Here is a 26983-nt window from a genome sequence, read left to right as displayed (position 1 = left end):
ATGTGGTAAAAAAAAACAAAAGGTTTAAGCTCCTGATGTGGTCAACACAGAGGAAGAAAGCAGACTCAAGGAATGAAAGAAGAAGAGGACAAGAGAAAGAAAACGTACTGACTCAGAGCGAAAGGCTCAGAATGAGAGAAAGGAAAATCTCCTCTCGCTCTCTCGTTATGACACTTCATTATAACAACGGTCACTTAGTGTGTGTGTTTGAGAAAGATGTCTGCATTTCTGCTTATGCGTCTGCATCTGTGTGTGTGTGCATGTGTGTGTGAGGTGTGAGTAAAATCAGAACAGTGTTGAACTCGTTTGGGTGGACCAAGAATTCACACGAGGTCCAGTTACCGCGCAGGCCCTCCGAGGACACAAACGAGCTGTGTGTGTGTGAAAGACAGATGAGTATGCGAGTGATTAGGTGTGTATATATAGTTGTCTGTGGTTACATAGTGAGAGGTGTGACTTTCTAGAGAGCTGGATAGCTGAGCTAACTGTATATAGTGTGTGTGTGTATCTGCGTTCTTTCCACAAGTGTGTAAGTGTGCGGAAGGGTTCCTGCAATGTCACTATTTAATGACAAGGGACAAGAATACGTGAGTCTGTTTGGTCTATGGGGAAGACCCAGTGGAACACATTTCTACAGCTGTCCCGCTGCTTGCGTCGATGCCAGTGCCATCACTTCCTGTGTGATCTGTATCCTGTTTGATATTTAGTTTCACCTGCTCATCGAAAGACATTAATAGAATTTCTACATTCACCCGTTGGAGGCAAATCGCTGACCATACAGCCAGAAAACAGCTACGTGATGCAGTTTTATTTTCTTACATCTCCACCAAACAGCAAAGGAATTTTCCTGAGTCACATGAACCTTAGTGGGCGTGCCTGACTACCTTTTCTCCCTACTTTACAACATCAGTCCACATTATTTTTGTGTCCTCAGATCAAGTATCCCTGTATCCTCCGTAAAGTTTATCATGTAATGCATTCGCTTTTTTAATCTTTCTTCAGGATCGTCTTTATGTCAGTGAACAGCCGCTGGACTTTCATGCTGACACGTCCCTGCTGCGAAAATGTCACGTTAAATTATTAAGTGACAAAGGTGTAATAATGGTGGTGTTCATTTCATGAAATCACACGTTAGTTAGTGAAGTCTTGCCTGGAAGTTTTGACCATCAAAATCTTAGATTAATGTATCCAGATGTGACAAGCAAGGAGCTGATCTGGCCGAGAAACAGTGCTCGTGTGCTACTTTTCGACTCTAATGGTGACCTTAACCTGAAAAATGAAGTCCCAAGGTAAGACATCATGGAAACCAAGAGTCAGCTGCAGCTCTTTCTGCAGCCAGAGGAGTCACCCTCTGCTGGCCATTACATTTCTGTGCCAATGCACTTGCACACAGGCTTCACTTTTCAGACCTGTTCACCTGGGTGTAATCACATTTTCATCAACTGGTCCATGTAGTGTTAACTGCACGATTGCACCTCCTGCTGATCCAATTGAGTTCATACTCTCTGTCTTCTAATTTCTGTCATTAATGAAACCTGAGATCCTCCCTGCTTCTCTGTGTTATCATGTAGTGAAGCAGGTTTCCCCGTTATTTCAGATACAGTACATGTTTTTGTAATAGGCTGAAGGATGTGTGACACAGAGATTGATTTTTGTCCAGTGAAAGTAGTTGCAAAACACTTTTTGCAACAAAACAAGAAACGGGCGTAAATCTCAAGGAGATCTTATTTATTTTTTCTTGTAATATTTGGTGACAACTAAAAGAGACACTGTCTCTTCTCTTCTCTGTCAGACAGGTGAAAGAAATTTTAATAAAAGGACACATTTGCTGTTTGTACTTTGTATGTTTGCTATGCCCAACCCATACACTGGTACATGAAGAGAGACCTCTCTTCCCTGGAAGACCACAGTTTAATTCGAACAGTGTTTTCCTCTCTGTTTTCTACTTGTTGCTCAGAGCACGCTGGCAGCTCTTAGATGAATGTGACAGCAGGTACAACAAAGTGATGGAGAGACAGAGAGAGAGGAGCAAAAGTGGGGATAGAAAGAGGCAGCAATGAAAAGGAGGAGAGAAAAAGAAAAGGGCGAATAGCCGAAGGCTAAAGAAAAGCAAAGCGGGTCGAAAGGAGGAAAAAGAAAAGAGAGAAAAATTTGGGAAGGGAGGCAGTCATGGCATGTTTTCAGCTGTTTGCTTGGCCTGGCCTGGGTCACTTGGGCAACACCGATACCGCTGCCAAAGAAAGGAAGACAAGAGAAGAGAGGGAGAGAGGAAAGGAGGGTAGGATGACTGGAAATGGGAGGAGAGGTAGAAAGGGTGGATGCTGAAAACAAACTGTGAGCAAAAGCTGTTTCTGTTTTTGTGAGAACAAACTGAACGTTCCCGCTTTGATTTAATGAGTTGGGGGAAAAAAGAATCCTGCACAGCATCAATGATTCAGATGTTTTAGAATTTAGGAGCTAGAATTTGATCAACTTGAGAATAAATAAAGAGGAAGGTTCACAGACCAGAAGTATATCAGACAGTTCTGAGAGGAGGATGCCTTCAAAATAAAAGTCTTGATTTGAGCTAATGAAGGTTCATTCAAGAACAGTGTAAACTTTGTGGTTTAAAAGAGAGTGATAAGAATACAGTAAAGAAATGAAAGAGAAGTGAATATAAGTAAAAGAAACTTGAGAAATGTACAGACTTATTTAGTTAATGTAAGTATTAACCATTTGAAAATCTACAAAACATGTTTTTACCTGTAATTAAGTTAAACTTATAGTTATGTTGTAAATGGTGCCTGCATATGCACAGAAAGGCTGGAGCAATGTGACAGTGTTTCCTGCAAAAATAAAGGTCACAAAAGTTCAAATTCCTGCTGCAGCGAACATCTGGCTGCTCCTGTTATCACAACTTTTGAAGGTTTTCTATTATTAAAGGATTTTTTAACAAGCAGTGGCAACCTCATTTATCTTACTGTTAGTAATGTACCGCTGCCCATTTATCACAGATTTTTAGAAATACTTTAAAAGCCATGTTTTCAAAGAGCTCTGAGCTGTGCTGCTTGAAAATATGGATGGAAGAAGTGTTCGTGAAGTCAGCAGATAACCGGAAAGGGACTTTGTGGACTGGAGGCGTGAAGGACACGGAGGTGGAGATTGGACGGAGAGCAGCAGGTCTCTCCAAGTGAAAAGCCTTACATCAGAGCAGAGGAATTCCTGCCTTTTCTTCCAGCTTCTTTTGTTACTCTTTAGAAAGAGTTGCCTTAGTCTTCTCGCCGAGTGCTCTGTCACTGCCGGACCTCTAGACAGATAAAAGATGGGGGGAGGGCGGAGGTGATGGGGGAGGAAGGAGATGGGGGAGAATGAGTGAGCAGAAACAGTGAGGGAGAGAAGGGGAGAGAGGATGACAGGAAACCATGTTTTTACAGTACCTTGGGCTGCTTTAAAAACAAAGAACGTGGATGAAAGGATCGGCACAACTCTCTGAGTAGGTCCTCCAACAAAGAAGAGAGCTGCACAAGCCAGAGTTTATTATGAAAAAAATAGTAATGCTGAATAATTATTAGGTGCAATAATTTGAGTAACTACTTATAAAACTGAGATCATTGTGTAAGTTGGCCTTTTATGGATTAATTTGCTTGCATTCTCTCCTCTGCAGCATCTGATGCTTTTATAGTTTTTTATGATCCTGTCTTTCTCGGTTCTAAATGATTTTGTACAATACCTCTTCAGATTCTTGTTGGATTGCTCTTATTGTGTGTGTTTTTGGATATTGTATTTAGTATTTTTAGTATTTATTTATTTATTGTCATTGTCAAGAACAATGAAATTGCATTTGGGGCTTCCATACAACCCAAAAAAAAGAAGAAAATAATAAATACCCCTTAAAACCCAAGTGTACATATTTAACCCAGTGTGACTCCAATGCAATAAGACAATCCTTAGCAATAATGTTCGTAGAAATTCAGACAAAGACCTGAGAAACATGAGAAACTGTACTTAAGGTGGTACCTCTGGTCGTGCTTTGTTCTGCTGGGTGCTTGTTAGTGCTGATTGGTAGTATTCACAGCGAGCACGCCTGAGAACAAAAGGATTTTATTATTAAAAACTAGCATTCAGGTCGAGTGGACGCCGTAATCTGGAAAGAGAACATTTTATGTCGAGACTATTCACACCTCAGCCTGATGAAAACTTTAGTTTTTCCTGTTTTGCTGTTTTAAAGCCAGTAAAACTCAATAAAGACCAGTGAAGCTTTGCCCCCAGGCTAGTTGTCCACGGTAACTCCGGGATTTAATATGTTTTTCCTAATTGACCATGATTTTGTCTGGTGTAAATAATGCGGGGGCTGTTGGGAGAGTGTGTGTTACAGGCCCGTGGGCACTCGGGGAGACCAGATGATTCTGTGCCAGCTTGTTACAAAGCAACCATCACATTTTCATCCACGTAAGCTACAGTGCTGGGACGCACTTTTCATTTTTGTCTTTTCTTTAATGTTTCTCTAGAACTTTTTGTTTTTCTGGTTTCCTTTCATCTTTGATTTCTTTTGCTTTCTTTCTGCGACTCCCCCTTGAACCTTTTTCCTTCTCTTTGGTTTCTTCTCCTTGTCTTTTCTTATTCCATATGTCAGCTCTTCTTTCCTTTTTTCCTTCTTTACATAATTCCTTCCTTCCTTCCTTCCTTCCATTTTCTTCTCTCTCTTCTTCTTGTCTTTCTGTCCTCTCTTCATTTTAATGAAGACTTGGTTGGCTGCAGCAGAGAACAGGTCCAAGTTTCCTTACTGCCCCTGATTACATCAGCACATGCAGTCATGCTCTCTCTCTCTCTCTCTCTCTCACTCACACACACACACACACACACACACACACACACACACACACACACACACACACACACACACACACACACACACACACACACACTTTTTGGAAAAACAACTCATGACATCACCAGCAGCTGCCCAGCTGCATAAAAGAGTGTGTGTTTGGTGTATGTGCACAACAGTGTGCGTTTCTGTGTGTGTCAGAGGGGTGATACTGTTAGTTGCCTAGGTAACAGAGCAGGATCAGTCAAACAGTGAAGACCAACTCGAACAAAACTTCGAGGAGTTATGCAACACTTTGCAACAGTTTCTAGTCTTCTATCTCGCTCCATCCCTCTATTCCTCTGCATGGTCCCACGCCTCTGCTTTTGCCCCCACAGCTGGAACAGCTGTTTGGCCCATACACCTTTTGTAACTCAATATGGAAGTCAGTGCAGTCGTTTCTATTGGCTTATTAAGGTTTCAGTCAATGAATCCATCCATCTCTTGTGACAGAGGCCTACTGGTCAGCTTCAGCCCTTTTATCCCTTCAAAGTGCTGGTCTTACTGTGGGACAGGAGGAAATTAGACATACATACATAAATTATCAGTTCATTAATTTTAAGAAAAACTATTAGAGTCAGTTAACAGGCTTGTTGGGCAACATTAAGAAGGCTACTCTGTTACTCTATTGCTTTATAACACTGGAAAGATTGACTATTAAAAAACAGATCAATGGGTAAAATGTTGAATAAATCATAAAGATAAGGAGTTTAATTGTATTGCTAGAAGAAATGCCGAATTTGTACTAATCAAAACTGAAAAATGTTGTAAATTACTGAAAAATCCAGTGCCTGCCTCTTCAGCTGTATGTTTGCAAAGTTTAAAAGTTTAAAGCAATACTTTTAAGACACATGTGACAATATGCACGACTAAACATGAGCACTGAGCGCTGAAACGTTAACAAAGCTCACAGAGTTGAAACGTATCTCACCAAACTCCTGAATCTTTGGATTTTAATAATGGACTGATATTGATTTAATAATAGCAGGCACATAATAAGGTGTGCTAAAGAAATGTAATAACCGCATTTGAATGAGACTTGGTCAGATATTCACTTGTAATGTCAGAGTAGCTTCGATGAAAGATTGAATCCAGGAGGCCAGTTAGAGGTCAGATACCACCTCCTGCACCAAACTTCAATTTTAAATTTGTGACCTTCATGTCTTTAACTTTATTCTTTTTCCCATCAAACTTCTCCCTGTCTGCTGTTCTATATTGGCTACTGTAGTTTCCTAAGCTACTTTATATACTCTTTAAACCCCTAAAACAACAAGGTGTTAAACTGCACCCCTAACAGACGGCTAATCCAGCAGATCTGATCAAAGGTAGCCAGTTAACCTGAGCTTATCCGCAGCCTAAGGAGATCCGTTTAATGAGCTTACATTAAACCAGCGCCACGTCTCACTGTGCTTCCAATCGGCTCCAATGAAGCCTTAGAGGTTATTTATATTAAGAGATGGAGACTCACTTTCTCTCTCCCGCTCAGACTGTGGCCGTCTTCTCGCCTCAGTTTTTGTCTCTTTATACCTGCTTTCGGTCATTTTGCACCTGTCTGTGTCTCTCTAACTGTCTCCCTCTCAGTTTTAGCTTGTGGCGTGAATTTGTCTTTGTAGAGGAATGAAAGAAATCAGCAACAAAATAAGAAAAGACAAAAGGAGAGAAAAGGCAAATAAGTAACCACAAGAGATATTTGTTTTTTTATTAATCAACTGATAATACAAACTTAACGAGTGATGTTCAGGTAAATTATAAATCGTATGTAGGTCACGCTCAAAGCAAAAGCCAACATTTCTCTGCACATCTTGCAGAATCTCTGCTTCTTTGGTCTCTCCTAGTCTCTGTTTTTCTGACATTACTTTGTTATGACAGGTCTCACAAAGGTTTCCCTCTCTCCATCCCAGGCTGTCTCTCTCCCTCCTCGTCTCTGTTTGTCCCCCTCTTTCTCTGTTGTCACTCCATTTTGACATCGGCATCGTGACTCTGTGCTGATCTGCCTCCCCCTCTCTGCGTTTCTGTCCATTTCTCTGCCTTTGCGTCTCCCTCCTCTTCGCTTGATGTTTTTTAGATGTGACAGAAGTCGTGTGAACCTCTGTATTTCTTTCTATCATTTGTCGTTCTCTCTGCCACTGATGTTTTTTCCATCAGAGGGGTGCTGGAAGTAAAGAAGCTGTACATCTTGGCACAGCAGGCGATGAACATCGTGTACCTGTGAACACAGGACCTCTGGCGTTTCTGTCACATCTCGTCTCTGTTATTCCTTTCTGATGTTTCCCAAATATTTTTTTTTAATTTTTTTTTTTAAGTTTGAAAACTTTCTCCAAACAGGGAACTTCGGGGATCTAGAGAGCTCTCGGGGGATTTTTTTCTTCAAATGAGTCACTTTGCAGGAAATTACCAGAATATATTTGACAAGTTGTTTCGCACGTTCACCGCACTTGCTGCCGGTTTTCAGCCGAGCTGTGGTGGAAACCAGACTGTTTACGCCTTTAGTGGTTGCTAGAGCTGGAAAACAACATTAATAAACCAAGAAGAAATACGTTTTTTCAGGTCATGGCAGCTGTCTCACTTTTTAAGGAGAATTTTCACATTATGATCTGTACATTTATTAACAGAAAGTATTCCTGAGAGACACAGTTTGCAGCTTCATCTTGTCAAACCTTCCTCCAATCTCTGCCTTAATTTAACATTTGCTTCACTAGATCAGGACATTTTATCCACTGAGGACTGACTGAGTTCATACGGATTTACTAAGGCTTTGCTTATCATTTATCATTTATTAATTTGTTGTTTTATTCATTAGAGATTCAGAACAGAATTATAGTTAAATTGTATAGGCCTAGATTTTGAGGGAAATGCAGGGCATAGGTCCTGCTCATAAGACTTGTTCTTGTTTACAAGTTGGCTAACTTAATGCCTACTTTTGTTATTTGTTGAAAATGAAGTGAACTGATACAGTCAAGAGTTATAAATTAACTGAAAAATAAATTGAAGGCCACTGTTAGAAACTGAACATATTTATTGATGAAGTGAACAGCTGCACATTTAAAGAGCTTACTTTACCAAACAAAGAGGAAAGGATGTCGGTTTTCATGCCAACGCAGGAGGAATGTTAAATGACAAAAATCGATCTACTAGAGGAACAAATATTCAAACGTAATGCAGATTGCTTGAAAGACTTGCATTATGTTCCATTATAGTTTAAATTGCCAGTGGGTGCCTGACTTTAGCACTTTGATTTATATAAAACCATCTCCACATTAAAATGTTGCAGACAAAGCCACACATTTGTATATGAAAATTCACCAAAATGAGCAAATGAATTGCTTGGCCTCCAGATTTTTACTGTTTTTGTACATTTGGAAGTTTGCAGGAGGCATTTTACAAAACAATAAAAATAGCAAAACTACCCCAGCCTTTACTACATCGTTAAGATCAAATTAGCTCATTTCTGAGAATGCAAGTTAATAGGATCGGAGAGAGGATAATGTCATTTTTCTCGCTTTAATGTTACCGAGGTAGCACATTTTCAACATCTTTGACTTTTAAAGCCACAGGAGCAAGTGTGACATTTCAGTCACCGTGCAAAGTGCTTTCAGCTACAGCAGCCCCAAAGTGGCCGTGTCTCCACCCCCAGCTGGACAAGAGTGGACAGAATGAATCATGGCTGCCGGTTGTAGGTTGACCGCTCTGTTTCAATTAACAGACAGAGAGACATCTTTGTTAAGTGGACGCACTGCAAATACATCAGTGTACTCAGTGCAAGCCCACAATACTTACTGCACGGTTATCCTCATCTCATATTCATTACCCTCGTTCAAAGTATTCTCACTGTAAACAAAGCAAACGTTAAGCGTCTTCCTTCTTCCGTTTTCAGTATTCCAGTAGCAGAGGACATGCGTGTCCCCTCCCACTGCAGGATAGTTTCTTTGATCTCTGTCGTGTTAATGTGGCTGTTATTGTTCTCTTTTTTTTTAGCACAGAGGGACATTCTTGTGTCAGTCATCTTACAGTTTAGTATGCATCACCATACTGAGCATACATATGTTGCTGTGAGTCAGAAATCAGAGGAGAAGCAGCTCTCTGTGCTTTCAGTCTGCTTCCTACGGTGCCGCTCTGGTCATCAGGGAGAGGAGGAGGAGGAGGTGGAGGAGGAGGAAGAGAGCAGTGGAGGAAGGAGTGAGTCATGTTAGTTAGACTTTAATAAAAACAACTGCCAGAGTCCACAGCCTGGATCATGATGATGATGATGATGATGAGTGTTCTGGTGTTGAACGAAATGCTGTTGGGTCACTTGGTCACTGTGGAAATTGCGAGCTGAAGTTCACGTCTGTTATGAATTTCACAGCCTCTTACTTTTCATTTCCAATCACCGTCACCCTCTTCCAGAAGTTAATGCTCCGGGGGATGACCCTTGTCGGGGTTTTGTGTTTTATGGCTGCCGGTTTGTGCTGTGCGACACCAGACTAGTAGCTGCAACCTGTGCAGTAAATTGCATCCAGAAAAACAATTGCCAGTTAGTTAATAGAAACAGCAGCACGAGTGGATAGATTTCATTGCTATTTCGAACTCGGTGGCATCATTCAGCTGTTGCTGGCACTGTTGCATGTGTTTCATGATAGGAACTGACCAACCTCCTGACCTGAAACTTTGGAGCTTAGTTCTTTGTGTCTCTGATGTGTTTCGTAGGCTGTAACGCTTGCTCCTTTGTGGTTTGCTCCAGTCTATTTATTTGTGCTCTGTTCATAAATCATAAATGTTTGATTTTTGTCATCTTTGCACTCACGTTTTCCAAAACTTGGGGACATTATCTCATTATGAAATGCATTTCAGTGGTGCTGCCTAGCTGTTGTTGCTGTAAGTGTAACTGGTGTTTCTTTTTACTGCTCTTGTTTCAATTATCCGTGCAGCAATGTGAAAAACGTTACCAGCAAGGCCTGACAACACCGCATGAAAGCACCTGCAGTTTTTAAACCATAGTAAGAAAGCACAACTTCACTATGTCCACACTCGTGAATAGCAATGCTATAAATAAGGACTTTATTGTCTTTCTTCCTGCCCTGTGTTCTGTGTCTAAGAAATGCCCTTAAAACATTATGTAAACACAGAAGGTTTAACAACATTGAACAGATATTACTTCAGCAGCTGCAGCATGTCAAGTCTGGAAAAAGCTTCCAGCCGTTAAAATGTCAAATGATGAAGTTCGTTTTACAAGGGGAAATGCTCAAGTCATATACAAAGACACACACACAAACACATAGTGATGTTTTTGCACCGGCGTAGAACTGACTGCCAACAGAGCTCGCTCTCTGAGGGATGCATAAATTCTATTATGTTGGTGCTGTTTTGGCATTTGTATGTTGCTCACTGTCTACGCTTTTCCTGCAGGGAAATAAGACATTGAGACACGAGAATGAGCATGATAATTAAAACACAAACGGCCCCTTAAAACATGAACATAATCAGCAGCCTTTTCGTGTGTCTCTTCATTTAGCAGCTAAATTAAATTTTTTTAAATATATATTTTTTTTTTTCAGTCTTCCTGCTTTGTGAGATAACAACTTCCAGATAAGATGGTAAAATCTGTGTGTACAGTTTAAAGTTTAAAGCTCCATAAGTTTAGATTACACAAAGTCTGCACATGAACTTTGGTTAATGTTGGGAGAAATAAGGTCAGGATATCATCTTTCTATCATCTTTTCTGTTCTTATGTTTGTTCTTTGTTCATATGTAGCACACAGCAGGCGAGAGCCAGTTCACTTCTCACACACTGTCACTATTGGAGATACTCAATTTGGTTTAGGCGAGGGAGCTGCCCGAGCAGCGCATGCTGGAGCCAGGACGCAGGATGCCTGTTCCCTCACTGTGAATTCACCAGACAATTACCTGCTGATTCTCACACACGCTTAATCGGATAGCATACAGACTTTGTAGCAGGGAGCTGGCAGGTTAATTTCTGATCTGATCGAGTCGGACGTACGCTTTCTTCATGTGCGTCTGCTTGGTGATGTCTAGAGTGGTTCAGGGCTGTAGCAGTGTGTGGGAACGGCGTTTGGTTTCTCCTCAGTCTTTCATCAGACAAACTACCTGCTGACAGTCTAATTTATTAACTGGCTGGGAGAAGAACGTGGAACAACCAGAAGACAAAGACATAAATTTATCTCAGGAGCTGAAGACCAAAGAGAAAGAAAACTAAAAACTGTTCAAATAACACAACTCCAAATGGATGCTCTAATTTTTCCATATCTGTTGGATGCATACATTTAATAACTTTACATGAGTGGTAATGTGTCACAGTGATAATGAACCCCATTGCTTCAAATTATGCACCAAGTTTAATGTCAATGCGTGAAACAGTTGCTGAGATATGAGCCTACTTCCTGTTTGCTTCACAGCTCGATTCACTGCTTCAAAAGTCAAAAATCCGTATATCCTTTTCTTAAAATCCAATATGCTAGAAAGTGAGGAAAGAAAATCAATGTGAGTTTCATTTCCAGAAAATGTTTAGGCAAAGATGGTGATTAGAGTGCTGTTACACATTAGAGTGCCACACTTGATTATGTGAAATTACTCACAAAAACCAAAAAGTTTATTTTGCTAACACAAAAATGACTCAGGGACTATTTCTTGATTCCAGTCTGGGAAAAAAAGGTGTGCAAGAAATTATAGCAGTGCTTTGGGATCCGCTTGGCCTGCAATGAAAAGCACAATGTGTTTTTTATTAAATGCATATTCACTGATCTCTGTGTGAATATTTTTGTAATGGGACTAAGCAGGTCTTTGTTGGTGCAGCACAGCTGTACGGCAGCTTCAATATGATCTCCAGTGACAGAATGGCCTTTTCTGCTACAGTCTCACACACACACACATGCATGTACCCATATTTACAATCTACACATAAAGACAAACCCACACTCGCACACTCATGCCAAGACAATGGCCTGCTAATCCTTGCTTCTGATTGGACGGGTCCAGATTACCCAGAGGGCACCAGCTGTCAGGGAGAGACGAGGCCCAGTTTCCTCAGTATCGTCACACACGTACACACACAGACACACACTCCGATGGTCATGCCGCTCCGCTCACTGATACTCACTAAAAAGCAGAAAGAAATGTTCACCAACACAACGGTAGCGCGAGGCTACAACTGAGAACTGCCAATGTTTAGCTTGATTTGTTGGCCTGTCGTCACGCTCAAACTGAAGCGTTCAGCTGCTGTCATCAGAGGCTGTTTGTCACTGCTGTCACCAAACTGTAAAAATAGGAATGGGAAGTAATACCGCTGTAAAGCTAACAGGCATTGCAAAGGTTCGGCAAGGCCAGGTAGCCAAATTCTGCAAATGCGTAATGTGCTGTGTGTTTTATTTTTAGTGTCAGTTGTCACAACCTCTTCATTCTGCATGTGCAGCTCTTCATCTGAGGGCTGTCCACTAATTAACATATTCACCCTTTAGAAATGTTTCCTTGTGTAGAATTTTACAAACAAAATCCTAAAAGCACTGAAACAGTCTCTCTTGGCTAAAGAAGCTCTTGTTCGGCTTCTGCAATATGTCATCAGTTCCCAACACCCTTGCACAAATATAGCAGTTTAAAACCCACAATCCCTCCTCTCCAGTGCTGCCACACAGGGCCAAGCTGGGCCAAACCGAGACGGTCCAACAATGCAGGGAGAGGCAAGGGACAGGAAGAGCTAAATGACACGCTGCTGGGCCGAGATAAGAGCAGATCCTACTAAGTACTGGACTCAAGGGGGAGGGGGAAAGAGAGAGATGAGAGAGGGTGAAGAAATAGGGATAGAGAAAGGGAGATATAGTGAGGGATGGAGGAAGAGAGTGAGGAAGAAAGTGTGTGTGAGGACAAAAAAAGTAGAAAAAAGAGGAGAGAGTGATAGTAAATGATAGAAAGAAAGAGATTTAGTTTCAGTGCGTTGTTAAAGTGCAGCCGGTCTGAGAGGCTTTGCATTGGCCTAAATTCTCCTCTGTGTCTGTCTGCCCTTCTCTCTGCATACAGCGTGTATTATAGCAATTGTATGCATTTTCATTAGGCAGAAACCTATCTGATTTTCATTGTTCTGCTCCTCCAGCACATTGCTATGAGGTCATCTTGTGCCCCGTGGAGCTTGAGTTCCAGTTTAATAAAAGTTTTTGCTTGCATTATTTTATCAGATTTCATTACAAAAAAGAAGAAAAAGTCATATAGAATTTGTGTTTTTTGTCCGGTCTTATTAATCATCATAATCTTACGCATTGACTCCTCTTTTATTACATCAAGAAACAATACAGTGAAGAGGTAATTCAGTACAGGCTTTTCAATTTAATTTACACTTTAAAATTGCATTACGGTAATAATGTCCATGACATTAATCCTGAACTGATGTGCTTTGCGATTCTGTCAAAAGCCATATAAGTGGGTTTTTTTGTATATTATTACAATTTCTGCAGCTAATCTTTAGCAGATGCAAACGTCATTAAACTGAAGCTAAAAGCTGCATTTTGATTTTCTTCTCCTGCTGAAGTAGTGGAGGGCGAATCCCCCGTGCATCCACAGCTCTGCGTGATGTACTTTGTCCAGCTTATTTGGAGCCGATGCTCAGTTTTAATGCACACACACACATGTGGTGTACACACTGAAGCAGAAGCTTGGAAATTATTACAGCATGTTTGATTTTTTTTCTTGTGCCCTGGGGATTAATTTCCTGATTGGACGAAATCCTGGAAACAGACATAAACTGAGCGATGCTGATATGTTCAGAAGAAGGAGAGAGGAAATATGAACCCTGATTTTTTCTGTGAGGTGAAGAATATCATGTTTTACTAGCTTTCGTGGACACTGCGGCTAATTAGCTTTGACTCCGAACAGCTTTCTCTCTCCCTGGCAAATATACAAACGCACGATGTATTAAATCAATACTTTCATTTGTTATTTGTGTAATTACAAGTTTGTAATTAGGTTTTCTGTTGTGTTTTTTAACAGCACCTATACAAAGTTCATTTTTCTCCACTTCGATCTTTTGTTCTATTTCTTGATAGTTGGTGTTTTCACCCCCTCTCTCTCTTTGTTGCTATTTCCCGCTGCTGCAGTGTTATTTCCCAGTGGGGATCATTACAGTTTCCTGCGATCTTTTCTTATCTCACAGTTGTTATTTTTTGAATAGAAGCATGTGCCATGGCTGGTTTTATTTCTATTCAGCAGCATAAAGAAGATGAAAACAGAAAATTCTGAACGTTCAAGTTAAACTGAGAGAGCTGCGTTACATCAAACCTCTACCTGCTCTCTGTGCTTTCCCACCAAGCTGCAGAAACCTCTCTGAAATGCTGAGAAAAAAGCTGGGATACAGTCAGTCATAATTTCAAAAAGATCTTGTAAATATAGGAATCACATTGATAGAAATAACTGCTGACTAAATTATAAGGATTGCCGTCTTCTTCTGCATGTTTCTTGCAGTAGCGCTCAGCTGTGGTGTGCTGCTGCCACCCTGCTTTACAGGCTTGCACAGCACGCTGATTCATAAAAGTACTCAAGAGATTAAAAGTACTCATCTGAATGGTTTCATATCGTGACAAGTGATGATTATTATTTATCTTTGCTTGAAATGATGATCACGATACCACTAGCCACCAGTTTAAGCTCACACACTGACCCATCCGTGTGTGTGTTTGTGTGTGTTTGTGTAGGCACAACAGAGCGTGTGTGTCTGATCCAGGGGACTGTGGAGGCACTGAATGGTGTCCATGACTTCATCGCTGAGAAGGTGAGGGAGATGCCTCAGAGCACCCAGAAGACAGAGCCGGTGAGCATCCTGCAGCCGCAGACCACCGTCAACCCGGACCGAGTCAAACAGGTCAGTCTCATTATAGGATGCAAGGAAAGCCAATAAAATACTAATGTTCATGAATTCTTGTTTTCTTTTAAATAACTGTTTATTAGCTGTGTTTGTGTGAGAGGCGGCTGGGTGTGTAAGGTAGGGAGGAGACGAACTGGTTTCCTTGGTTTTCTCTGGAATGGCGAACTGTGTGTGTGCTTGTTTCTGTGTATGGGCTATGATTTTCTGCCTGAGTAAAGTTGAATGAGGCACAACATGAGGGAAAACAATGATGGCAAAACAGATATGTACACACACAAGGGAGGACGAGAGAGAGCGAGGGAGTAGAGAAAGTAATATTAGAAGGAAATATTTATAAAAAGGTGGAAAGATCAAAAAGAGAGTGAATTAGATGAGATTCGTTGTAATATGCGAACATAAAACAGGCTGCAGTTTATGGGACATGAACACGAACACGTGACATCAACTGCAGGCCTGCCCACCACGCACACACACACACACACACATGCTGACTGTGCCAAATCCCTAAATAATCATCCCAACAGGAAATGACTTCCCACTAAGGGAGGAAGTGTGAGCAAGTGTCCAGATCACTCTCTCTCTCTCTCTCTCTCTCTCTCTCTCTCACTCACACACACACACACACACACACACACACACACACACACAGTGTGGGCATGACTTATAGCTAATCTTACTGAGTTATTTCGGGTTCTTATCTCTAACTGTGTGTGTTGTTATATTTTCATAATATTAATTGGCAAAAGAAAAAAAAGTAGTGGGTGCAATCTTTAAATCTAGATGTTCCCAGTTTGACACAGGTATATACAACCAAGCACCTAGCTATGCATTCTACATTTAGGAACATGTGTGAAAGAATGGGTCATTCTAATGAGCTCACTGAATTTACAACAGGCAATTTAAAAGGAAGCCACCTTGAAGCAATCAGTGTGAAATCAGTGTGAAATTCCTTCCCACCTAAATATTCTGTGATTATTGTATGTGGTGTTACTGCAAAGTGGAAGCATATATGAGCCACAGCAACTCGGCCACAAAGTGGTAAACCACTTAAGGTTACAGAGTGGATTGACCAAGTGCAGAAACGTCACCAGCGCTCTGCTGAATCTGCAACCTCAGAGCTCCAAATCTCCTCTGGCATTAACATCAGCACAAAAACTGTGCGCCAGGAGCTTCGTGGCTTTCCATGACCAAGCAGCTTCTCTAGGTGTAATGCGTAGGTAGCTCAGTGTTTCTGTCCATACAGATTTTAAACCCCTGGACTTTGGTAGTGGTAGAAATATTGCATTCGGTGGTACAGGAATGCATCAAAGGCTTTAACTTAATTTGTGACATTAGGAAGAAACTGTCCATCCCCCGAGATCCAGATATGAGAAGACATTTCTAATATAACTTTTGATCACAGTGCATCAGTGTTCATCAAACACATTGCGGCTGATTATTAGGTTAGTGCATTAAAAGCAGGACTGTGGTTTTAGCACATACACCGCTGTTATCGCCCCACACTATATTGTCTGGAGCAGCACTCAAAAGTCAGAAGCAGCACAAGTGTCACCATTTCACTAAGTTGTTGTTTGCCCAGAAACTCTGAGTTCAGTGCTTCGCACAGACTCAGTCCACTGCTGATCGCACAACTAAATGTGAGTGCCAATACCAGCTGTGTAATGGAGGACAATTAGGGTGGCCACATTGATTATGATCCCAATCTGTTTAAGTGATTATCATCATTCTCTCTTCATGATTGGTCTCATTGATTAGTCAAGTCTGGCATTGTTTCCATCTATTGACTCTTCAGGCTTGCCAGACAGTGCATTCAGCCATGCCTGTTGGCACTCACACACACACACACACACACACACACACACAATGCACTAGACACTAAAAAGTGTAAACTATACTTAAAAGGCTGTTAAAGCAACCACACATTTAAAAAAATAATCTAAATGTATTATGTGTGCTGCAGAGTGAAAAACTATTTTTATGCCAGAATTTTCTATTTTTCTTCTTCTTCTGCTCTCAGTCCGGGTGTTGCATTAGAGTTGCGTACATTTTCCCTCGTTGTTTGCGATTTCTCATCCTCTGTCATGAGCAGAATTTGGGGGCTGGGGAGGGGAAGGAGCGCTACGCCTTTATAGTTTTGAATAATTACAGTTATCAGACTTTTATACACACAGACACACAACAAAGCCCTCAGAGACGGTGTTTTCGCAGAGTGCACAATTCTGAGGTGCCGTTATAAAGAGAGTTTTATGCATAATTAATCAATTCTGGGTACACACACACTCATACAGAGAATTCTCGAGCCCACACATACCCAGCAGAGTTGAACTCAAACGGGCAAATTGTTCAAAAAGGCTGCTGCGTTTTAAAAGCTGCTGCATGCAGATAACGATGCTGAAGCGCATTAGCACATCTGGTGTTTTGTTTCCCTGTGTCTGAAAAGTTAATTTCATCATTTTAATATATGTAGTACTGGAAAGGCATATTATATGTCGAAAAGTATGCGACACCCATGGGTCATGGTACCTATCTCCTTCCATCCCATTCAGTTAGGAGAGCATAAGTGAGTGAGCCACTGAAGCTGGCCGATAAGACTTGGCTTGTAGTCGGTGCAGCAGTTCAGGAAACTGACAGATGGTCTTACGGCCTGTTAAGTTTTTCCACACCAAACTCAGGTTTCCGTGGCCAGGCAACCATTGCAGGCTCCAGGGAAGTTATTGGGTGAGAAATGGCAAATTATAATTTCTCCACTTCAGTTTTTGCACAGATTGTAGGCGGTTTTGTTACTATTGGACTGACCAAGGTTAGCTGCTTCCAGTTTCCAATCTGAATTATTTATTTAACTCAAGTGTCCTTCTTTCCCTCCGTATACAGTTAGTGTATATGTCCAATTTGCCGCTTGTGCATCATGAGCCTGAGCCGGAGGCTGACCGACAGCTGGATAATGCTATTTTGGATGATACGAGCAGCCAAAGGGAGACAGGCAGGCTAATAGCTGTTGATATTTAGATACTTATAATAGATGATGAATCCCCTGTTGCTCTTTAGGCTATTTATACCATGTTAGAGAGGCAGTCAAATGGACTTGGGCAGCATTTGACAATGCACAGATAAAAGACATGTTCTCACACATAGAAGGAGAACACCCTCACTAAAATAGCCTCTTCGGCCATGCCGGATACTCACTGTAAATAAAGAAAAAGTTGAGAAAACTCATAACTTGTAAGCAACTTGGTTGATTGGCTGTTTCAGTTTTCTCAACTTTTGCTTTTGTTTGCGCTACGATTTAGTTCTGGTAATTACAATTTTCTTGTTCAACTAATTACAATATTTCTGTGAGGTTAATAAAACTTTTGTTTTGGCACAGTCCTTTTTCACCAGACTCCCTTCCTGACACAAATCTCCCATTTACCCAGGATTGGCAGCAGCAGTGGGATTACACTAGCTTGTGATCCCCACGGCACAATGTTGGGGTTTGTGTTTCCTCCTGTCTGCAAACTGGAGATCTTTTGTGTGTTAGGCAAACACGCTAACTCCTACGCTATTGTAATTTTGCACATTTTTCACATTAACCCCTCAGGGATATCTGGTATGTTTTTGTTGCTATCCTATAACACTATAATAAAAATGAAGAGGACACACAAGGTCATCTAAAACATTATGTGTTTCTATAATGTAAGCGTAAAAACATTTGTCTAACAAGCAAAAGGTTTCTTGTTCTACTTCGTGACTTCCAGGTACGATCACAAGCTAGTGTAGTATCACTTAAGTCCAGATAATTGGGAGGATTACATGTGGTGTAAAAATCATCAAACAAAAGTTGAACAGTGTATCTTAGTTTCTGTCTTTAAAACTGAAAAAATCAAAGAAAAATACTCATAAATGTAACATGGAAGATAGTTTGTCAGCGATGAGTAACCAAACACACTACAATACACAGCCATACATAAATACACACAAATGCAATGTTGTCCTTAGTAAGATGAGAACTCTTGGTAGATCCTCACAGCATTTTAAAAGCGTGGCTGTCATTGTGCAAACGCTTGTCCGACCCATTGTAGACAAACTCACTTTGACCTGCTGAATGGATCTCATTTACAAACACACTCATACACATGTGCCTCTGAAGGATGACTTGGCGCCCCGTGTAGTGCGGCTGCCGATTGTGTCGACTATTCTGGTTTTGGATAAAATGTCCTCTCCTCCTTCTTCTTGTCGAGGCCGCGGCTGTTGTAGCATTTGCTGTTGGCATTTAGTGTTTGACCCCATAGGACTAGCTGGCACAGAAAAAAGAGGGGAGCAGCGTGAGAATTTGAGATATCCGAAGGGTGTCTGTGGGAGGAAAGGAGGAAAAATGTCGGAACAAAAGACTGGGTCAAAGAGGGAAAACAAAAAAGTGTGAAAGGAGATGACATAAAGATAGATCGAGAAAGGGAGAAGACAAACAGAGCCAAAAGTGCTAGCCTGACTGGCCGAGTGGGTGACTGAAAGCTGGAAGCAGATCTGAACTCTTGTTAGCCGACAGCTGCAGAGTGGCAGAGAGCTTCAGTGGAATAAGCAGCTGCTGATAGAAAGAAAAACAGCAACAAGAACACCGACAGACAGCACGCCGCACTTCAAGGCCGCATAACGGGACGACAGACCGGGGAGGAAGTGATTTATGAGCTGGGTGAATTCTTTTAATGAGGTCTGAAGTGATGTACAGATGAAGAGAATTTATTGAAGGATTTCATTACCTTTATTATTCATTGCTTGCCTTTGTTTACACCTCCAACTGCACTCTTGTAAAACACCACCATGCCCCTCTTCACACTGTGGCACGTGCTAATGTTACGATGGACAGTGTTGATCCATCTTTAAATAGTCATAGATTGTGAGTGCTCTCAAAATTCACTCATATATGTTGATGCACAAATATTAAACAAGTTTTTTTTTCTTTAACTTTAACCTACATTAGAAAATGTATCTCATTAGATAAAGTTGGAGTTTCATAGATTACATAGATTACGTTGATCCATTAAGTAAAATAAAGGAAGTTTCTCCTATTTTAAAAGCAAAGGTTTAAGTTATAAGCAACTATTTCCTCCCAGTACAACACAGTTAGGAGATTAGCTCCTCTGCCTTAATGTGCTGTATCTCCAATCACACTTCCACACTTCCACTTGCTATTTTCATTGCATAAAGTGCACTAACTGTGAAAAGTATAGCTACATGAAGTGCATCCAGATGTGTGTGCACATAATTCCCAAACAGTTAAGTGTTTGTGAATTATACACTTCTCACCCTGTGTGGTTTCTGTGCAGAAGGGGGGTTAGCATCAATCAGTTTTTAAGCTAGTAGGAGGAAGCCATGCTTTTAGCTAGCATTCTGTCACTGCTAGACACGCGTTGGTGACGATGGCAGAATTACATCAGGGATTAAATCTACTGTAAGAGTGTTGAAGGACTGTTTGGTGTTCATGTTTATATTTTGAATGAAGATGAATTGCTCAGACGCTCGACAAGTTGTCATGTTGTGAAACTAAAGTAGCTAGCTAGCATCACAGCTACAGTCGAATGCTGCAGTGGTCATTACTAGTAAACACAGTTTACTGTCTTAGATTTAAAACATCATTACTCTGTCAAAATTCACCCACCACACTACCAAGTAGGTATATTGTATATAGTCTACCACATGGAAGAGTATTAATTGAAGTATCTGAACTGAGACACAGTACTGGTTAGGTAGCTTAATTTATCCACTTGATTAATTTAATCATTCTTTTGTATCGAAATGCATAATCTTCTGTTTTATGCAACTGTAACTTTAGTGTTAGACTTACAGCTGTAAGATGGATGGGCTTAGATCACAGTGATCTAAATGAAAGGCCATATGCATGTGTCCTCTCGCTGCTACAAGGACAGTTCATCTGTGAAAGATCATAAGGACAGTGTGTGATAATCTGTGGAGGGATATTGCCCAGAAGGAAAATACGATCCAAGCATTATATAAACGCTGAGATCCACTGAGCATTTATGTAATGTGCCCTCCAAGCAGAGTAGAAAGTAATATCATAACAACTACAGGTCTGTGGAGTCTGCAAGGGATTAGAATTTACCCATCCACCCACCCATCCATCCATTTTCTTAATCACATATCCAGTTAAGAGTTGAAGCAAGCCATGATAAATACTTTATTTATGACCCATTTAAAAGAATCACTATTGCCATCCCCACTTACACATGTTGGTCACTTTTAGGCAGGTAGATTTGTGAAGGTGGCAACACAGCTCGGGTGTTTTTGTGCTATTTGCTCCTCTCACTATGTGGTTCTAACAGTCTCTCACATTCTGTCGTTTTGCTAAAATTATAACTTGTGGGAGATGATGTTTTAGATTACCAGCAGTTACCTCCTCTTTTTATGTGCATTATTGATTCACTCTTCACACAAAAGCCTTCCTATGCAGACGAATGTAAACATCAGTGATTGTTTAAAGGCAAAGCACCCTGGAGACTCCCCAGACTGCGTTTGTGGGCGATGTAGTAAAGCACCACCTACTTCATATGGCCAGTAAAGCATGCCCTCTCCCCTGTTACTGTTGCATTATGCTGTTTAGATATAAGCAGCCGTTTCGGAGCTGTGTCCCCTGTGAGATCATCTGCAAATGGTCTGTGGTTTTGTTGTGGTATTTTTCTGGGGCTATTTTCAGACCAAGCTGGCCTTTATTCAGACTGAAAACAGCAGTAGCCTTTTAACATTGTTATGCTGTAATAACAGCAGCGCTAAAGAGTGAACAGACACACACGCACATGCCTCTACTCGCATCAGCTCCAGTATTTCCAAGCAGCCACTTTGTTTGGTCATTTCCTGTGATCTCTCACCTCCTTTGCAAACACCTGTTTCCTACTTCCTGTTATTGCAGGCCTGCACAGGAAGTGTGCCGTGAATGCGAGGAAAACATGGAAGGCCCCTGGCTCACTTTGAGTCAGATGATAGAGGTGGAGTGTAAGACTCGCAGCTTAGTTGGCAAGAAAGGAATAAGTCAGCTTCAGCCAAACGATGAGTCAAACACACCAACAGTTAGGAAAAGTTCTGTGTTGTTGCTGCTGATCAGTGAATGAATGCACCCGGGATTTTGGCATTATAGGATCGGCTGATCATTTCATCACAAAAAGCTGACCTCTGTTGGCTACCATGAATGACAAAAGCATTGTGATCATAAAGTGGTGTAAACAGACTCCTGCTCCACAAGATCACATTCTTATTTTATCAATTAACTTTTTATAAGATTCATTTTTAGCCCTTAAGGTTTTGCCTGAATCTATTGTTAATTCCTCTGGTAACAAACCAAATGGTTTCCTTTTTGTGTACTTCTACAGGAATTGTTTAGCTCAACTCGACCAGTTGGTGGAACCCAACCCAGTATTTTGTACCTTGGAGGACGTGATTTACCTCATCAGCCTTTTCCTCATGGTTATCAGTAACTGCCCCACCCCTGAAAATAATTTGTGCAAGCTGCTGTTACTGTTTATAGGTGCATTTCAAAGTTAAGCAACCTGTAGTGGCTGTGTGAATAAGTGCATATAAATATGTGCTGCTTCCATTACATTTAGATGTGTTTAACATTGTAAAAGGTTCTATTTTTAACCAAACTATGACTTTGTGCTTAAACAAAGACAAAAAGAGAAAACAAAGAGAAGCAAATTCAAGATTTATGGTTAAAAGTTGCTCGTGTTAAACAGACTTTTTCATCGGTTACTTCAGATGTCAGGAACAAACCACTTGGCGAGGTGAGTTGGTTCCTAGGTTTCATTTCAGAGATGTTTAAATCCAGGCTCCCAAAACCCTCCACTGCAGTAAGATCGGGATCGATGTAGGTGTTCCAGATAAGAGGCAGTCGATGTATTCATGTAGGCTGTTAATATATAAAAAATATCTGTCATTGCTTTAGTTTAGGGCTAAATTCAGTCAAAATTCAAGGTGCAGATGTTTTACGCAGGATTTTACACTCTGCGATTTGCTTTCTTACATAACATTTTATCCATTTTTTTTCTCCCGTCAGTCCTGTAATCTGCAACGTCTGCCTCGCTGCCGAGTCAGCGCGATTACAGGCGCACTCTCTATTTTTCTGTCTCGCTTATCTGCTCCAAAGACAGATGATTGTCTGCGTTTTATTATCTCAGCCCGAAATTCACATTGTACTTCAGGGTGTAGACCACGCACACACGCAGAGAATTATCAAGTTAGGGTGTGATCTCATTCATTCCTCAGACATATGTGTGTGAATTGATTAAAAAAAGAAAGATGAAGCTTTTTAATAGGTGTGATGTGCTTGCAAAGGAAATATCTCACACATGGAGAAAAGAAGAGAAGGAGGCTTCGTAATGAGTTTGATCTCCCCGTCTCATGTTTTGCCATCTGATTGGTCCGCACACAAACAGACTTATGGTTTCTCCCCATTTAAAACAATGTTTTTCATTTTCTACATTATCTGTAAGTAGTTGCAGTTAATCCTTCGTCTTCATCTCCAGTGTAGCAAGCTAACGGCGTCTCTGAGTGTATATGCTTCTGAGTTAATATTCCCCCAGCCAAGAAGCGGTTCATATAACAGCAGACTGAAGCTGGTGTGGAGGAAGAAAAAACCTATCTCTGGGTATGGTCTTGTAATGCTTCTGAGGGGGATTTAATGAATATTTGCAAACTTACCATTCCTCATGTCTAATGATTCCTGAATGCATAACACCATCTTATTCAGATTCTGTTCAGTTAGGTTTAGCTCACTTTCTGTTCAGCGATAGATGACTGCTGCCAAATCTTTATTATGATCAGGTTGGTGTTTTTATTGTTCATCTGTGATCAAGACGCATGCAAAATGTAAACAAGAGGCTTTAATTCTCCAACATGAACTTTAGAAATATCATACTCTTGGAAAAATACCACAGGTGGAGAGCATATTGCAAACTCATGTGCTAGAATTAAATAAAACATTTTGAAATATATGAAAAACTGCACATCAGTAATTCTGCATTATACCTGTTTTGAAGGACAGGATGACAGCCAGGAATAATCCTCCTGCTGCTCAGACACTCCCTTTAAATCCCCTGAAATAAGTCAAAAGCTCCCTTGTCATGACACCCACCCGAAAAGCTTAAAAACAAATTAAAAAGACCACATCTGTACATTTTGTATCTACGTTTTTTAACGCGTTGCATTTAAATGTAAGCAAATGGAAATATTTTCAATTTGGTGACCTAACATGCAGGGGGTTTAGGCGAATAAAGAAAAAATGATGCTTAAAACTAACCCCCAAAAACGCTTAATGTCCTTGAAGCAGCTTTATTTTTCTAAAAGCAAGAAAATGTAATGTAATTTTACGTTGCGCACATATTCCCTCTGCGCTTGCACTTGTGACGGCAGTTTCTCGGGAGAGAAACCCTCATCATGGAGCAAGAACAAGACCTGAGGTCTTTGAAAGTTAGATGATGTGGTATACGAGCTATAAATTCATGTGCGTGGGTATGTATAGGAGTCTGTTCTGTATATGCGTCCAAGTTAACATCATGTTCTCTTGCTGTTGGTCATTGTAGCCCAGCTCTTCTGTCATTCTGGTATTTTTAACCTCTAAGGGGGTTTCTGTGCTTCTGGGCGAGCCAGAGAATGAAAGAAGAAAGCCGGTGAGAGCGGTGGAAAAAGAGGGATGACACAGGGAGAGAGAGGTGACTAAGCCTGTGGATCAGTAGGAGGCAGATTAAACTAAAGTCCCCTGCTTAAGACTTCAAAGTTCAAACTGCAGCAGCCTCAACAGTTGTTCGCCGTCCGCTCACATTGCATGTTTGTGCGCGTGCGCTCATGGGAGATCGCCGAGAACATGCGTGTTTTGTTTTGTTTGTGTGTGCTTGCCTGTCCTTGTTTTTCTCACATGGATATGGATGAAACTGTGAATCGGTGCATGATGATGTGTGTGAGCAGCCGTGTGTGTGTGTGTGTTCATGTTAGCATCCACTGATGACACTGACAAATGGCCTTGTGACCTGGATGGATTGCAACACAACGTTTGTAACACAATGTCATCATTACATCATGACAATCCTAAATTTTAATAAGGAACAGCGTGCTAAAATCAGGTAGAGGTTGTGTTGCATTCATAAATGCCATTTGGATATTTTCAGTCAGAAGTAAACAGAAAGGATAAATGCAAGTGAATTCTTGCAGGGATTTGGATAAATGTACATGTGAAAAGCAGGCGTGCTATTAGATGTTTCTTAATCCTCAGTTGATTTTTTTGTTCCCCGAGTTGTGTTGGTGCTCAAGTAAAAGTCTCAAATAAACAATACAACCCTGATTTTTCTAAATAAACTTGCACAGACTTTGTTTTCGGCTAATCAGAATGGGAACAGGAGCCTCTTACACCTCAGGAGATTCCAGAGAAACCATTTTGCAGATTTGGTGTTTCATGAAATTTGAACACACACAGGAGGGAATGACTCGAGAAAGGCAGCTGGCCGTAAAAGCTGCGTGTTAATATGTCTGCACATCAAGGTCAAGCCCTAACAAGCTACTGCAACGTGCAGTGTCTGTGAGCGTACATGTGTCTGCGCTAGTCGTTAAGGTTGCTCGTGAAATGAAGCATCGCTCTCTTGGATCGTTACGCTTCGGTGATCCCGGCACCCCTGTTAGCTTATCACTTTGACTTGTCTATGCGAGACAAAAAACAAATACGTACACACATTTGTTGATACACAAAGTGAAGTGACACGTTTTGATTGATGAAGCAGAGCAAAGCGTTTGTCTCCTTCAGCCTGCCTGCTTAAACACAAGGACGTGGAGACAAGTGGACCATATCGCAGCAAGCAAGAACATCTTTTTAGGGCGTTTAATTATAGTCTGTCAACGTTTCATTAATCTTCTACATTTTAACAAATTTATTAAAGCACCTAGTAGCTACAAAGGTTCCTTCTGGATCACAGTAATATAATATGTTTTATGACAGATCTTAGTAATTATTTGTCCATATATTAAATGGCAAATGTTTGCGAGCTCTTCATTCAGTGTCATTCACCGCTGATGTTTTCTGCAGCACCATCAGCAGATACAAAATACTGAAGGATTCAGTTTAGTGTTTTCTTCTATGTCTTCTACTTTATAATTTATTTTTAATTGTACAGTTATTTGGTTATTTGTACATTAGGTTGGAGACTTATTTCCTGTAACAGATATCCATTGAACATCCAGTGAGTAATGTATAAGGTTTATTGGAGTTTATTGCTTAAAAGCATGAACTGGTGGAAGGAGATTAATGAGAGCAATTAATGTCTATGACTTGTCGAGTTAGGATTTGACCCAGTGTGACAAACTAATCAGTTCCAGAAAAATACCCAAACATCTCTCGTGTTGTTGTTTTGAACTGTGGTAATTGAACTTTTTATTTGAGAGTCCCAACAGTCAGACCCTGAACACGCTCCAAGTTGTTCCTGAATCCAATCATCCCAATATCGATTTGGACTTATCTGTTAAGCTGGCATCCCTGCTGAAGTCAACACTTCACATCCCTGCTCCTTCAAACTATTTGCATGAGTGTATTCACGAGCAGGAGATTGGTTTTGACCTTTGACCTCAGCCTAGCAGCTGCAGCCGTAGGGCGTTCTTGTCAGCAGCTGGATAGAAGCCAGACCTTCCTCTGCTCTGTGGAAGAAAGTTTCTCCCAGCAGATATAAAACTCTTCAAAGAGAAGGGGAAAAAAATCAAATGAAAACAGGAGACACCTGAGATCAGAAAACGTAGAAAAAACTGAAACCTTAACAAAAAGCTTTAAACCTGAGCAGCTAACGGGGGGAAATAATGAAAGAGTTGTCACTGTAGGAGAGATTGCCTGCGTGCTGCCAACTGTCACATAATCTTCTTTGTGGCAGCTCTGCAGAAAGGTGCTGGGAGCATGGGATTGTGGGTAGGTAGGAGCTGCCTGGCTGAGTCGGTCATTGGAGCGAGTCAAAGCAACAGCGTCAGCTAAATAAAAGCAGGATGAAGTTGATGATTTCATATTAAAACTGTGTGTGTTTGTGTGTGTGTGGGAGTGGGAGTGAGTTGTGTTTGACCTTGCAAGAAGAGCTTTGCTTTACTGAACACAGAAAATTGAAAGAAATGAACAGTGGAAAATTACAACAGTACAGCACAGCATAAGGAAAGACGCAAAGAGTACACAGCTACACAGCTTTAAGGGACTGACAGATGTTTTAACGTTTATGAAACCTTAAAAAGGAAAAAGCATCAACAATATGGAAAGAAATAAATGCGAGAAAAGAAAGTGAAGCAAGCGGAGGAGG

General features: G+C 40.9%; 1 protein-coding gene across 3 annotated transcripts in view; it reads left to right on the top strand.

The window, feature by feature from the left end:
• The window catches only part of nova2 (NOVA alternative splicing regulator 2), an 87130-nt gene that overhangs the window by 44819 nt on the left and 15328 nt on the right, over positions 1–26983 (top strand). For 2 of the 3 annotated variants that reach the window (XM_080888558.1, XM_080888557.1), the window contains one exon: positions 14518–14684. In XM_080888558.1, the coding sequence (XP_080744684.1) occupies positions 14518–14684 (167 nt within the window). Of the gene's footprint in view, positions 1–4203; positions 4429–14517; positions 14685–26983 lie in introns of those variants that run through there. The other variant, XM_080888559.1, reaches the window with a different exon arrangement.

Source organism: Rhamphochromis sp. 'chilingali' (assembly GCF_963969265.1).
Source record: "Rhamphochromis sp. 'chilingali' genome assembly, chromosome: 8".
NCBI lineage: Eukaryota > Metazoa > Chordata > Actinopteri > Cichliformes > Cichlidae > Rhamphochromis > Rhamphochromis sp. 'chilingali'.
Note: the sequence above shows the minus strand (reverse complement) of the source record. Positions and strands in the feature narration are given on the sequence as shown.